This window comes from Mus pahari, chromosome 8 (assembly GCF_900095145.1).
Source record: "Mus pahari chromosome 8, PAHARI_EIJ_v1.1, whole genome shotgun sequence".
Lineage (NCBI taxonomy): Eukaryota > Metazoa > Chordata > Mammalia > Rodentia > Muridae > Mus > Mus pahari.
Window position 1 is genome coordinate 44919202 of NC_034597.1, and position 15433 is coordinate 44934634.

The 15433-nt window shown below is 40.6% G+C and overlaps 1 gene segment (V, D, J or C); it reads left to right on the forward strand.

Moving 5' to 3' along the window:
* LOC110325298 overlaps positions 1-15433 on the forward strand; it is a 525591-nt gene that overhangs the window by 82610 nt on the left and 427548 nt on the right. Inside the window, 1 exon segment of the C gene segment in view lies at positions 11281-11296. Within this exon segment, the coding sequence occupies positions 11281-11296 (16 nt within the window).

Genomic DNA, 15433 nt, shown 5'->3' on the forward strand with positions numbered 1-15433 from the left:
GATAATCTAATCTGTTTTGGGGACAAGTTCAGTGTGCCTTTGAGGATACGGTACACTCCGGTACACTCCATAGCTCTAGGGTGGAGTGTTCTGCAAGTGTCTGTTAAGCCCGTGTGACACATAGTGTGTTTTAATTCTTAAATTTCTTTCCTTCCTTTTATCATTTTTGTATTGATGGTATACCCAGAGATGAGTGGAACTTGGATAGCACGGTGATCATAGTTACCATCAAAAGATGAGTTAGCATTGAAGTCACCAAGTATTATGCAGGTAAACCTATTTATCCATAGGGGATTTCTTTCTTTATATACCAAGAAATGGCTGAGATAACGTAGTTTTGTAGTAGTTTTCTAGGCAGGTCAACCCCAGCTCCTGAAACTTCCCAATTTTTACAACTTGGATGACTAACGCCCATGTAAGCCATTGTCTTCTGTGCGTATGGGGGTGTTGGGGAGGCAGGAGAACATGTAAATCTGTTACGGGGGGATCCATCTCATTGTTTTATATTCTTGTTCAGTACTGAATACCCTACAGAATGGATGAGATGTCAGGAACATTCCAGAAATATTTATTCTAAGATTATAGCAAAACTATGAGACTGCGTGCTATAGGTAGACAACATTCAATCAGTTCTCAGCTCTGCATTCTATAACTGTAAGACAAATTTTTAATAAAAGCAAAAACTAAATAGATTTTTTAAAAAGTAATGTTATAAAGAGGACTGGGGCAGCTGGGGCAGCTGGAAGAAGCTGTCCACAAGGGGGCAGAGCATCTCCGCTCCTGCAAACTCACAAAGAGACTTTACTTGCCTGTTGTAAGAGCAGCCTGCAGTCAGCAGTCCTCTGTGCAGACAGCTGAAGTAGCCTCAGTGCTGTGGAGGACAGAGGAGGTGAGCTGATCACAGAGGCATCTTGTCTGGCTGGAGGCCAGAGTCCGGAGGGAGAGCAATGAAGACAGTGACTGGACCTTTGCTCCTGAGCTTCTGGCTGCAGCTGAACTGTGAGTGAGAGCTTTTGGGGAACAGGGCGTTTGTCAGTGTTCATCATCAGTCCGTGGAGCAGGCTGGCCTTCTCTAGATTGCCTGAACTCACTGTAGGAAGGAAAGCAAAGTCTGGAGAATGGCAGCCTGATGGCCTTCTGCTGTTTCTTTCCTTTTGCACAGGTGTGAGCAGAGGAGAGCAGGTGGAGCAACGCCCTCCTCACCTGAGTGTCCGGGAGGGAGACAGCGCCGCTATCATCTGCACCTACACAGACCCTAACAGTTATTACTTCTTCTGGTACAAGCAAGAGCCGGGAGCAGGTCTCCAGTTGCTTATGAGTATTCTTTCAAATGTGGGCAGAAAAGAAGAACAAGGACTCACTGTCCTACTGAACAAGACAGACAAACATCTCTCTCTGAACATCACAGCTGCCCGTCTTGAGGACTCAGCCATGTTCTTCTGCGCAGTCAGTGCACAGTGCTCCCCAGCCACCTGCAGTCTGCACATAAACCTGAGCCCACAAAGACGGATATTCTTCTAACTTTAAGATGAAGATATTTCTGTATTGTATTTACAGTGGGACATTTTTAAACACTCTGAAAACCTGTCTCCAAAAGATACAATGAGTTTTAGAATATTTTAGATTAAGTATAGATGAAAGTGAATTCTTAGATATAGAGGGTCTAGAATCAAAGTTCAGGTCCATTTAGATTCACTTCCTCCACCAAAGGAACACAGTGTCACTAACAGAGATGACTCTACTCATTTCGATGGAAAGGCTCTTAATTTTTTCATAACTATTGTTTCTTTTAGAAAACAGCAGGCAAAAGAAGTAAAATATGAAGTATAAAGTTAAAGTGTCTTCTAATTCTATCATATAGATAAGTCATCTCTCTGCCCCCCCCCGTGTGTCTGTCTGTCTCTGTGTGTATGTGTGTTTATAAAAACAGCATATACTAAGTTTTGTTTCAGCCATCCATTAGGAGTTTTGAGACACCTGTTGACAGTGTCTACTGTAGAATTAAAGATAATGGTAGACTAAGCTTTGGTGCAGTTGACCTAGAAACCACCAGAGATCACTGATGTTCTAGATGTGGTTTTTATATGCATTTGGAGCATCCTAGGTTAAACACACATATTTCCTTTTTAGACACACACACACACACACACACACACACACACACAGAGAGAGAGAGAGAGAGAGAGAGAGAGAGAGAGAGAGAGACTGTTACATAGAACAATTTTCTTGCCTATGAGAGAGTAGTTTCGAGAAAATATTTTTGGAGCCTAGCCCGTAAGACTGGATGTATTGCAGGAATCAAGAATCAGTTTCTTCGACCAGAATGTTCTCTATCATTTGCTCCCATATTGTGATCCTCTTACTGTTCAGTAAGTAACATTTTCTTCTAAAGTCAAAATGACCTTCATTCACCTTTCCCTATAACAAATCAATCTTATTTATTTCTAGAGTTAAGCAATGGAAATTCCATAACCCTCACAGTGGGGGGGGGCACCTCTGATCCTGAACTGCACTTATTAGACTTCTTATTCTGATATGCTGCTTTGATGGTATGCTCAACATCTCAACAAAGCCCCTCAACTACTCCTGAAGAACTTGGAAGATACCAAGACAGAGCACCAAGGGTTCCACGCCTCTCTCCATAAGAGCAGCAGCTCCTTCCATCTGCAGAAGTCCTCAGTGCAGCTGTCTGACTCTGCCCTGTACTACTGTGCTGTGGGGACACAGTGAGGGAGACTGCAGGGGAAGCTGCACACAAGCCACGCCTGAGGGAGAGCTGGGGGAGGTGGCCCTGTGAAAGGGTTGTGTGTCTTCTCTCAGGACTATCGCCTTGGCTTTCACAAGAACAACACCAAATCTCACATTAAATTCCAACACCTGGAAGGTCATGAGTTAATTACTTTGAAGAAGCGTAAGGTGGAACACAGTGTTTGAGAGAACCAACACTGAGATCCACAAACTCAGTGAGTGCTCAGCCACGAAAGCTGAACATTGGAAAATCTTCCAGCAAATGTCCAGGGAAAGCCTGTTTGCGATTAATCTTCACCAAGACATAGTAGAAAACTAGCTTTGAAAACTTCCACAGAATTTGGGTTTCTCTTGCACTCAATTGTGACCCAAATACAGACATAAAATCTTTTCTGTATGAATCCACTTCAGCGTTTACAAGGGAGACTCTGCATCCCCTTGGTTCATGTTGCAGCGCTCAGCCTAACTCCCACCAACTTTCACTTCATGAGGCTCTCACGAGGCTGGGATTCAGAAGACTCAGTGAGGTCCTGAGTGTCAAGCCTTCCAGGTTCTCACTGCCTACTGCATGAGGAGGCAGTGCAGTTAAGAAATCCTATGTCCGCCGGGCGTGGTGGCGCACGCCTTTAATCCCAGCACTCGGGAGGCAGAGGCAGGCAGATTTCTGAGTTCAAGGCCAGCCTGGTCTACAAAGTGAGTTCCAGGACAGCCAGGGCTACACAGAGAAACCCTGTCTTGAAAAACCAAAAAAAAAAAAAAAAAGAAAAGAAATCCTATGTCCAGGAAGTCCTTCCTCTGTGGCAATTCTCTACCATCATCTGACCTTGAACCTAAGGATGTGTCTGCTGTAGTCTCTCACCTTGAGTTATCACACTTGAATTCGCTGGTAATTCTGAACAAGAAAGGAAGAGACCAGGATTTTGACCTACCCCATGTTTTAACAGAAAATTAAGCTAAAACATATCAATATTCTACATTTTTTCTGCTGTATGGGAAAAACAGTATAAAGATACGGATACCTGTCAGAAGAGAAAACGGTTGTCCACATGTACATGGAGCAGTAAGATAAATGCTGAGTCATGTCCTGAGGAAGCCCAATGGTACAGCAATTGCAGTGTTCTGAGTCAACAGTCAACATTAGCCTGTGTTCTTAGCACTGGCCTCATGAGTTCAGCTGAGTGATGCACTGAGAAACGTGCTGGGAGCAATGAGGATATTCAGAGTTTAGCTCTCCATCCTTCCTCCTAAACATTTTGATACTAATGCATACCCAATACATATCCCCAAACTCAGTGATTACAGCTCTGTTTTGTATCAAGCATTAATACTATTAATAAATTCCAAGGTTCATCAACACTGTTTTTTTTTTTAATTTTGTAGTTCATTTTTCAGATTTTTTTTCTTTTTTAATTAATTTTTTTATTCCCCCCCGAATCCACCCTCCAACTGTTCCACATCCCATACCTCCTCTCCACCCCCGTGTGTGGGGTGAGGAGTGGGGACATCCATATGAACACTCTTATTTTTAATCACAGGTGTGTTAGCATGAAATTTGAAGTTTGAAATCTTTATATGGTAATATATATATTTCCTTTGATTAACATATATTATTAACACATATTAATAATAGAAAGTAAGGACTTTCATTATTATGTTCTATACCATCATATAATGTGATTTGACCTAACTCACCCATTTATTATTATTATTATTCCCTTTCCTCAATTTTTAACATCTAAGGTGATTTTAGTTTTTTATTTATTCTTCTCTCATACATTACATGCTTGCTGCAATTTTCTCTCCCTCCACTCCTCTCAATTCCCCCCACATCTCCTCTCTCCCCCAGATTCGCTTCTCAATTTCCCTTAATAAAAAAGTGGGCACCCAGCATTATCAAGACAGCACAATAAGTTACAATAAAAGAAGGCACAAACCCACTTTCAGTCTTCCCACATCCTCCTCCACATAGATCCCTGGTATCTCTAATCTCTCCCTTTTCTGCATCATACTGTTTTTATTACTATGCCTCTGTAGTATATTCTGAAATCTGGAACGGCAACCCGTTAAGCAATGTGTTTCTTTGTTTCTCAGAATTTCTTTGACTATTCAAGGACTTTTGTGGATCCATGTGAGTTTTAAGATTATTTTTTCTATTCTTATGAAGACCATGATGAGAATTTTTTTGTATTGGATATTTTGTTAATTTACATTTTAAATGTTATCCCCTTTCCTAGTTTCCCCTCTGTACACCCCCACCCCACCTCCCTCCCCCTGCTTATATGAGGGTGTGCCTGCTACATACACTCCAGTAGTGACAAGCGTGACAGGCCCCAAAAACCTGGGCGCTGTCCCAAGGCAAAAAGTTCACGGAAACTTATTCTCCTGGAATCGTAGTATCCTGTATAATGAATGCTCCAATGTCCTTGCTTTAGTTGGTAAACAGATCCGTGTGCTTTCCCTTAATATTGCTTTATTATAAGTGCTCCTCAGGTTTGACTTTGACATATAGCTAAGTTAGATTCTAGGCAGTCAGTCCTTGAGCCGATCCTGGGCATGGATAGCTAAGTCACTGCCCTACACAGGAATTTACCATTCTCTAGGAAGAAGGAAGTTTGTGATTTGAAGAGGATACTTAGAGTAGGTACTTAGAACTATAGATAGCTGAGTTACACCCATACACAAGTATTTACAATGGCCTAGGGGGAAGGTAGACTATAGGAACTATGGCAAGGGCATGAAGCCCTTGCCTCTGGCTTCTAAGTTTAAGCTGACTTTAGGTGGAGCTGTTTTTGATCCCAGCTGTTAACATTGAATTTTATCCCAGTTGGTTCCTGACAGTCTTTCCATGTTTGCATTTCTCTGTTTTATGTAACTTCCCTATTTTCTTCTGTATAAATAGTCTGATGCTCGTTTTGACAAATGACATTCAGATATTACACGCTCTCTTGTGTCGGTCTGTTTGTCATTCGCTGAATCCTTGCTCCCTGCAACCAGAGACCCATTCCACGCAGATAGGAGACCCCAGAAAGGAGGTCGTCTGCAGCATGTGTCCCCTTAAGTTTTCTTTGAATCTGTAAATTGCTTTTGGTTGAAATTGACAATTTTGATTCTCCCAATCTATGAGAATGAGATTTTTTCCCATTTTCTAAGGACTTCTTCAATCTCTTTCTTCGTGAATTTAAAGGATTGACTGCAAAGTCTTTAATCTCCAGGGTTAGGCTTATTTCCATATAGCTCATTTTATTTGAAGCTACTGTGTTTGTCATGATCATGATCTCTCTCTCTCTCTCTCTCTCTGTGTGTGTGTGTGTGTGTGTGTTTGCATGTGTGTGTGTGTGTGTGTGTGTGTGTGTGGTGTACAGAAAGGCCATTGATTTTTGTAAGGTGATTCTGTAAGCTGCCACATACCAAAATTTTGATTACTTCTAGAAGTTTTCTGGTAGAATTTTTGGGATATCTTATATATAATATCACATCATCATCATCATCATCTGCACATAGAGATAACTTGACCTCCTTTTTCTATTTGTATCCACTTATTTCCTTCTCTTGTCTTATTGTGCTGGCTAGTGCTTCAAGAGCTATATTGAAAAGAAATGGTGATCGTGAATAGCCCCATCTCATTCCTGATTCTCAATATACATCCTTGTTGCTAAAATCCCTTCTCCTGGATAGCAACATCTATTCTTCTTTTCAGGTCCCAACAACAAATTGAGGTAAGATTCCACCAAAGTTTATTCTCAGGAACCAATGAATCTATTGGGCTTCCTTACAGAGCATAGGTGAGGGGTTATATACAGGAACGTGCATGTTCCTTCTTCAAATAAGGTACCTTTGGAAAGCATTTTCCCAACAGGAGGAAGGCTTTCCCATTGCCACATAGATGGAGCCCATGCTCTGGGTAGTCCTATTCTCTGACCTATGTCATGTATTGAGTTGCCAGGTGTCAGGGAGCAGCTGGATAGTCAAGCAAAAATATTGTGCTCTATTCTGCACCTATATGTGGAGACTATGAAAAGTCAACGAATACAGCTGGGATTGTACAAGAAGACACAATAAAATGCCCCAAAGTGTCAACTGATTATCTCAGAGGACAGTTACTCATGAGGGGAATTTACTGTATAGAGGTGTGTCCCTTCCAATCTTACCCTCTACAACTTCTATTATAAAGGTATGTTGGATTTTTTTCAAAATTTTCTTCTACATGTATTGAGATGATCATGCAGTGTTTGTCTTTAAGTCCACTTATATGATTTGTCATGTTTATTGACTTATGTGTGTTTGGAAAACCAAAACAAGTAAAGGAATCATACTATTTTATGCCTATCTAAAATAACATATAATATGTATATGTCTGTATATGTATTTATAATTTAAATGAAGTTATACCACTTAGGGTGATAATTCTACCTTCTAAAGTTATATATTATCTAACAAAATTCCATGTACTAGGTATAAGAAACCCCCTTCCAAGTTGTAGGTAAGAGAATCCAAAACAATATAGGCTATTTAAAGGTAAGTCCCTATGACTGAAGACACCATGCACTTCAAACACAGAACCTGAAGAATTCAAGCTGGAGATGGCCTAGAAATTTCTCCCTGAGGACTTTCATAGTAAGGTGCTATTCAAGCTGCCAATGAAGAAAAGTAATTAACAGTTCTATCCTAATGTGAAGCCTACAAACCAATGACCAGCAAGGCAAAATATCCCCACAAAGGTGCAACAATGCCATTTAACATCTGGTCAGGAACCAACTGTACCAGCTATCTAATTGGGTTTATAACTCACTCAGTGGGCGGGAACTGTAAGCCTAGCAGCTACCAGTGGTTAGTTACATAGAGCCCAGAAGAGCAAACCAGTATAATCTTTAATTGCATTCTTAATATTTGTCCTTATGCCCACAGATAAGTGTATCTTTCACCTTTCATCAAAGAAGCTTCATTTTGCAAATGATGGAGACCACTGCAGAAATCCACACTTGGACAAGATAAAAAGGACAACTGACTGTGATGTTTCCAACCCAGTTGATGAATCTATGGCACAAATCCTCCACCTGATGCTCAACCAACATCATGGAAAAGGGCCTAGGAGGATGGTAAGAGCACATGTAACAGAGCATCTGCTGAGAGATTATATGTAAGATAACCATGTAAGCCGGGCATGGTGGTGCACGCCTTTAATCCCAGCACTTGGGAGGCAGAGGCAGGCGGATTTCTGAGTTCCAGGCCAGCCTGGTCTACAAAGTGAGTTCCAGGACAGCCAGGGCTATACAGAGAAACCCTATCTCTAAACAAACAAACAAACAAAAAAAGATAACCATGTAAGATAACTAATCTTCACCCATGACTTCTCAATAATATGGTTGACTAAACTATTCTAGAACAATGACATCCACTGACAGTGTCAGCATAGATGGGGGTAATGCTCATGAGATCCCACTCCTAGAGGAAGAGCTAAAGGCAATTCATGACTGCTGGGAAGGCAAGAATCAGTCTTCCCCAAAGATGAACACCTATGTGATTGTCCAACACTAAATTTGCCAGTCCTGAGAACACTGCAGCTTTGTGAGACCTAGTTCAGTTTTTGCCACACTTCTGACCTACAAAATTTCAGTGCAATAAACAGATGGTTTTTTAAGTTCCTAAATTTGTAGTGATATGTTACACAACAGTGGGAAACATACAAAGTTAATGAAGTGATTGATGAGTGTTCATGACAGAATTAGAATACTTGAAATGTAATAAAATGTTTTATATACATTTCCCCAATGTAACTATATCTCTAAAATAACACATAATGTTATCATAATACAACATGAATAAAAATGTTGTGGAGCAGTATTATCCCAGGGGGAGTTCCCTGCCACTTCTCCTACGTGCTGAGCCTGAATCATACAGACAGGAGTCTAGCTGGCTGTCCTCTGAGAGGCTCCACACAGCAATTGACTCAGACAGATGAAGACACCCACAGCCAAACAGGAGATGGAGCTTGGGGACTTTTAAAGAAGAATAGGGGCTTTCTTTGATTGTAGTGTCAATGTTTTCTATGGTACGCTGACAGGAGCCTGATAGAGCTGTCTCCTGAGAGGCTCTGCCAGTGCCTGACGACAGAAGTGGATGCTCACAACCATCCATTGGACTGAGCACAGGGTCCCCAATGAAGGAGCTAGAGAAAGGACCCAAGGAGCTGAAGGGGTTTGCATCCCCATAGGAGGAACAACATATGAACTAACTAGCACCTCCAGAGCTCTTAGGGACTAAACCACCAAACAAAGAGTACACATGGTGGGACTCATGGCTCTAGCTGCATATGTAGCAGAGGATGGCCTAGTTGGTCATCAATGGGAGAAGAGGCCCTTGGTCCTGTGAAGGCTCTATGCCCCAGTATAGGGGAATGCCTGGGCCAGAAAGCAGGAGTGGGTAGGTTGGTGGGCAGGGGTAGGGGGAAGGGATAGGAGGTGTTCAGAGGGGAAACCAGGAAAGAGGACATTTGAAATGTAAATAAAGTAAATATATAAGAAAAATAAAAAATTTTTAAAAAAGAAGAATAGAAGGAAGGATTACAGCACAGAAGGGGATAGGAACTCCACAGAAAGACCAACAATTAACCTGGACCCTTTGGGATCTCAGAGATTGAACAACCAACCAAAGAACACTCATGAGCTGGACCTACGCCTCCCTGCACATATGCAGCAGATGTGTGCTTGGGTCTTCTTGTGAGTCCCAAACAACTTAGCAGGGGCTATCCCAAAAGCTGTTTCCTGTCTGTGGGATACGTTCTCCTACTAGGATGCCTTGTCTGACCTCAATGGGAGAGGAAGCACCTAGCCTGACTTGAAGTGCCAGGGTTGTGGGGATACCCAGGGGAGGTGTCACCTGCTCAGAGGAAAGGGGGATGGGGATGGGGAAGGATTGGGGGAGGAGTGACCAGAAGGGTGACAGTGAGCAGACTATAAAGTGAATAAGTAAAAAAAAACAAAATCAAACTACTCAGTTAATATAATGAATATGAACTTAGCATGGGAATTTTTCTGTGTATTAATTGATGTCTTCCAACCACTGACTCCAAAAGTAGAATGGAAATTCTCTACTCAAAGGTAGAATGTGCAACAGTGTTTCCCACTGTTTAGAACTCGATTGCCAATATGGCAGCCAATAGCAAGAAATACCTACTGAGCTCATGAAATGGGCCAGTTCAATGGAGGAGCTAAACTGTTAAATTTAATCGAGATGAGCTCTAAGTGGAATGTGTGAATTGAATATTGAAGATAGTACAAAAGTGGTAAATACAGTAATACTTATTAATATTGCATACAAATTAAAATGATGTTTATAACTATATTGAGTTAAAAGAGTATTATTAAAAATAATTTTACCCCCTCCAAATTAATAATGCTAGTAGAAAGACTGTGTTATCTTTCTTTTCTCTACATTGAAAATATTATGAGTATGTTCTCACAAAAAAAATGAGTATAAAATTATGTCAATAAAATAAATAATATTACACAATTTTCTGAATTCTGTTTGTTGAATTGTCCTTTTTAATTTGTCATTATTATGATTTTTCTGAAAGTTTCTATGTGCCTATTTTCATTCTGTAATTTGGATTCTTCTTTCATTTAAGAGTATTATAATCTGAAACAGTTACAAAACACAAATCCTCCCGTGTACATGATCACAAAGCTTTGAAATTCAAGTCTGGGAAGGACAGAAGGATGGCTGAGCATTCCCTATAATCAGGAACTTGTCCTTAACTTTTATTTGGCCTCAGAGATGGCATTATATAAGGAAGAAATGACAGGCACCTGTTATCCAAGTCCTGGGGAGCAGAGACAGGTGATCACTGGAGCTCACTGACAAATCAGCCCACACATCAAGTTTAAAGTTCAGAAAACCTGTCTCAAAATTAATAAGTGATAGAAGGAGGCACCCCTTGTCAACCTCTAGATTCCACATCTACACCCACAGGTAAGTGTATGGGCACACACACACACATAAACACACACACACACACACACACACACACACACACACACGTCAGGGGAGAGGATAAAGGGATCATTTGGGACAGGGATTGGGCAAGATGGCATGAAGTTGGCTGTGAGTTAATATTAGGCAAATCAGAAATTTGCTTTACATTATTAATCTTATCCTGAATTCAATAAAGAATCCCAGATCAATTTAAAAATCATCTTATTTTCAAACTGCATTATCTCCATCATATTCTACCTTATTTCTTGGCTTCAGTGATCTGGTTCTTTTGATAAAGAAGGATTCCGTTTCACTCACAGAAGTGCATGAGGCTGGAGAACTTGGTCAAGGCTGTCTTAACAATGTGTAAATGAGAACTTTATAGAAATCCGTGCTAAAAAACAAAACAAAACAAAAAAACACAATACAAAACAAACAAACAAAAAAAAAACTTTACAAAGAGAGCCAAATAAACAGATATTGCTATTTAAACTAAAGGGTCTGCAGTGTCTCCCATGTGACCTTGAGACTGGTCTGTGAATGAGCATTGCTTTATTTAAGCCACACAGGTTATCAGGTTCTCTCTCTCTCTCTCTCTCTCTCTCTCTCTCTCTCTCTCTCTCTCTCTCTCTCTCTCTCAATCATTTAGGGGATGCGAGGTTTGACTTCAGGACTTATATCTGCTAGTGAGTACTCTTTCTTTAATCTATGTGCTCAGACCCTTTTTCTCCCTTCAAATTAGATTTTCTTAATTTCTGTTAAGTACCCATTATCAGCTGATGCCCCCTTGCCACAGTCGGCCTCTCTCAATCCATGGGAAATTAAGGTTTTGGATAGGTGGGCATGGAGTTGGTGAAGAAAAGGTGACAAACAGACACGCACACAAGGGAGTGCTGTATCTGGATGAATTTTCTCAAAGCAAGCACAAGTCTTATAATACAGAAGAAAAACAAGAAAGTTAGGTGAATACAACCATCAAGGTACACTGGTTCTTAACACAAAACAAAGAAAATGCATACATAAAAATATGGTGGGAGTCAAGAAGAACAACCCTTAATTAAGATCAGCTAAACACAGGAGGCAGGTGAATGCTCTGATACAATGCTAGTCTATTGTTAAACCCATCACCAGGGGTCCTTTAGTAAATACCTGATTATACTATTCCTCTGGACCTAGTGAAAAACCTGCACCAGGGAAATTCCATTCTACTAACCCTTTCATGAATAATACTACAACCCACCTATTTCCTAGGCCATTGTGTATTCCTGTGTTTGGGTGAGACTTGGCTATTGTCCTCAGTAATTACTATGTAGACTAGCCCTGAGCTTTTCTAGCTCTATTCAAGTAAACTGTAATGCCTAATTAGTTTCACTGTCTCTACTAGAAGTGAATTTGAATGTTACTGAATAGGTAACATTATTACTGAATTCCAAGCTCTGGGATGGCTTCAAGGACTATCTAGGACATTGGTGAAGACCAGGGAGTAAAATTCAACTTGTTTAAGTATTTGTAGAATCATTACTTAGAAGCACCTATAATACAAGAAAGCACACAGATCCATACACCAGACTAACACGGGGACAGGGTTTGAGTATACGGGCTATGGGAATGCCAAGGTTCCAGGAGGCTAAGTTTCCGTGAAACTCTTTACCTCGTGACTGCTTCCAGGTTTTTAGGCCTACCAAGCAGACTTCACTGGAGTGGATGTAGCACCCCCTAAAGGCCTTTCCCTTCCTACATTGTTCCCCACAGTGCCCACCACAAGCAGTTGCAACAGTCTTGAACTGCTCATCTGGACTTCATTCAAAAGAGCCCACATTTTCCAGTCATCTTTCTGCCCTACTCCATCTATAGTGGGTTCTCATTAGTGACTTAGGCAAAGACATAAACTAAATCTTGCTGTGTGTTGAATGTATACAGATGTGTTTTTGCTGGGAACATACAATGACAGGGACTGCTTGCAGTAGGCCAGAATGGAGACATCTCAGAAGCAGCTCCTTGTAAAAAAGGATGGTGTCTGGGACCCTGAGAAGCAGGAGACACATCCCTCCAGGGGACCCACCATCTGAAATAAGGGACTGCCTGCAGTAGGCTGTGATAGAGACATCTCAGTAGCCCACAGCAGCTTTTTGTAAAAAACAGTTGTTCCCATTTTTCCTATCGTTAGCCCCGGACAACAGCTGTATAGATTTCATTTGTGCGTGACTGCTTTTCAATTGGTCTTGGTGTCCATAATTACTCTATTCTATGACTTTCTTACTTCTTTCTCCTTCTACTCTGGCGAATTCTGTGAAACTAGATGTTCCCTGATGTAATGATTCTTAAACAATTAAAAATTGAGGCATAGCACACACAGCACAGTCCTAATGGCCCAGGTGCATGCTATGTGTTCTCATCTTGGACACAATGTAATAACTGCACAATGGTAGTTCCAGATTAATGCTTGGCTTGCAAAGAAAGTATGAAGAAACTATTAGAAAATGAAATAGAGCCAACATTGGGACCCCAAGAAAGAAAAAAAGACTATTAAAATTATAAAATAAGATTTGTACAACATTGAGAGTGGTTCCTGGGTATGCAAGTATAGAATATGTAAAATCTTATATTAGTAAAACTAAGTCAAAAGACTGGGACCTTTAGTAGAGTCATTGTGTGCAATGTGCAGAAGCAGAAAGCTAGCGGAACTACTGAGTTAAGGGTTAACTTGACTCTTTCTGACCATTGCATGGCAGCTTTGCCCATGTCATTTATCACTAGAGCTTCACAAGAAAATGCAAGTAGCTGGCCTCAGAGCTCTGAGCTCTGACATATAATGAGTCAAAGTTAAAGTTTAAATAATAAGTTTGCAATTATTATTACTTTGGCTACAGGCCTGGGAATAGGGAAGCTTGAAACTTTGGGGAACAATTGTAATTTTTGATTCTTTGTGGGACGTAGTTATTCTTTTGAATTTGATTTGGAAATGATTGTACAATGTCTTTTTTTTTTTAAACATGCTTTTGGAGTATCAATAAAAGACTGGGGCAAGAAAAAGGCAAGAGAGTGAGTAGAGAGCAAGTGAGGAGAATGTGAGGTGAATGTGAAGAGCGAGTAGGGAGCATGTGAAGAGCAAGTGAGAGAGTGAATGCAGAGAGCATGAGAAGAGCATGTGAAGAGTGAGTGAGGAGAGAATGTGAAGAATGAGGAGAGAATGTGTGTGTGTTTGTGTGAAAGGAGAGTGCATGTGGTGTGTATGTGAGATGTGTGTGAAGAGTGTGTGTGAGAGTGAAAAGGGAACACATAGAGGTGTGTATGAGTGTGGGAGTTCAAGAAAAGCAGAGTGCACAGGAGAATGCAGTGTGTGCAGCCTCAAACTCTGAGCAAGTGAGAGAGAAAGAGAAAGAGAGCAGAGAGTGAGAGAGAAGAGAGAGAAACTTTAAGCCTTGAAAAATTGCCTGTCAGTTTGTACCCAAAAAAGTAGTCTGTGCATATTTATTATGCATCTTCCAGATATCCCTGCTTCCAGTTGAGAACTCTGATCCTGTGTTTAGGCTGGACCCCAGCATGTTTTAGTGAACTCCTACATGGGGAGTCAGTGACAGGATTACAGGCGTGTGTGGCCATGCCTTGCTTTGTACATTTATGGTGGATTTGAAACCAGATCCTCTTGTTGCAGCTGGAGAACTTGGTCAAGTCTGTCTTAACAGTGTGTACATGACAACTCCATAGAAATCCATGCTAAAAAGAGCCAGAGCTTTTATTGAGCCATCAATCTCCTCAACCCCTAAAATTATTTTCATGTAAACTTCCCAAGTCAGCATTTCATTTCTTTCAAAATATTTAATATTACCTATTAAAGCACAAAGAAAAATTGCAAAATCCAAGGCATTAGCATTTTAAATGAAATTTAATGAAAATTGAAATTTCTTGTTCAAAATACTCAATGCTAGGTCACTGAAGTAAATAATGTAAGTTTTTCTGAGTCAGAGTTTCTATAAGTAGCTGAGGATAATCTTGAATTCACTGTAATATAGCCTGGCCTGACCTTAACTTGCGGCAGGTCTCCTGTCTCTGCCTCCCAAGTTTTGGGATTACAAGCATACACTATCATGGCCTATAGTATCACCCTTTATGCAGGTTAGTCAATGTATAAAAGCAATCTTAAACAACTGTTGTGAATAGTGTCCTGATTTGTGATCACCTTTCTGTGCTATAAATATATACACAGAAGTCAAACAAGAAGTTAGATATTCAGAGACACAGGAAAATGGATGCAAGATTTTGCAGTACCAGTTTCACCAGACAGGAAAGGTTGGGCCATCTAGTTAAGTTTTCTTTCCCTTCCCTTAAGTTCATTCAAATTCAAAACCAGTTTCTAGGTGTGCTGGCTAGTTTTCTGTCAACTTGACACAAACTATGGTTATTTGTTAGTCAAAATCTCATTTGAGAAAATGCTCCCACCATATTGGCCTATGGGCAAGCCTGTGGTGTATTTTCTTAACTAGTGACTGATGTGGGTGGATCCATCCCACAGAGGGCAGTGCCACCCTTGGACAAGTGTTCATGGAGTGTACAAGAAAGCAGGCTGAGCAAGCCATGGGAAGCAAGCCAGTAAGTAGCACTTTTCCATGGCCTCTGCACTCCTGCCTTCAACTTTCTTTCTTTCTTTCTTTTTTATTTTTTTATTTTTTTTATTTTTATTTTTTGGTTTTTCGAGACAGGGTTTCTCTGTATA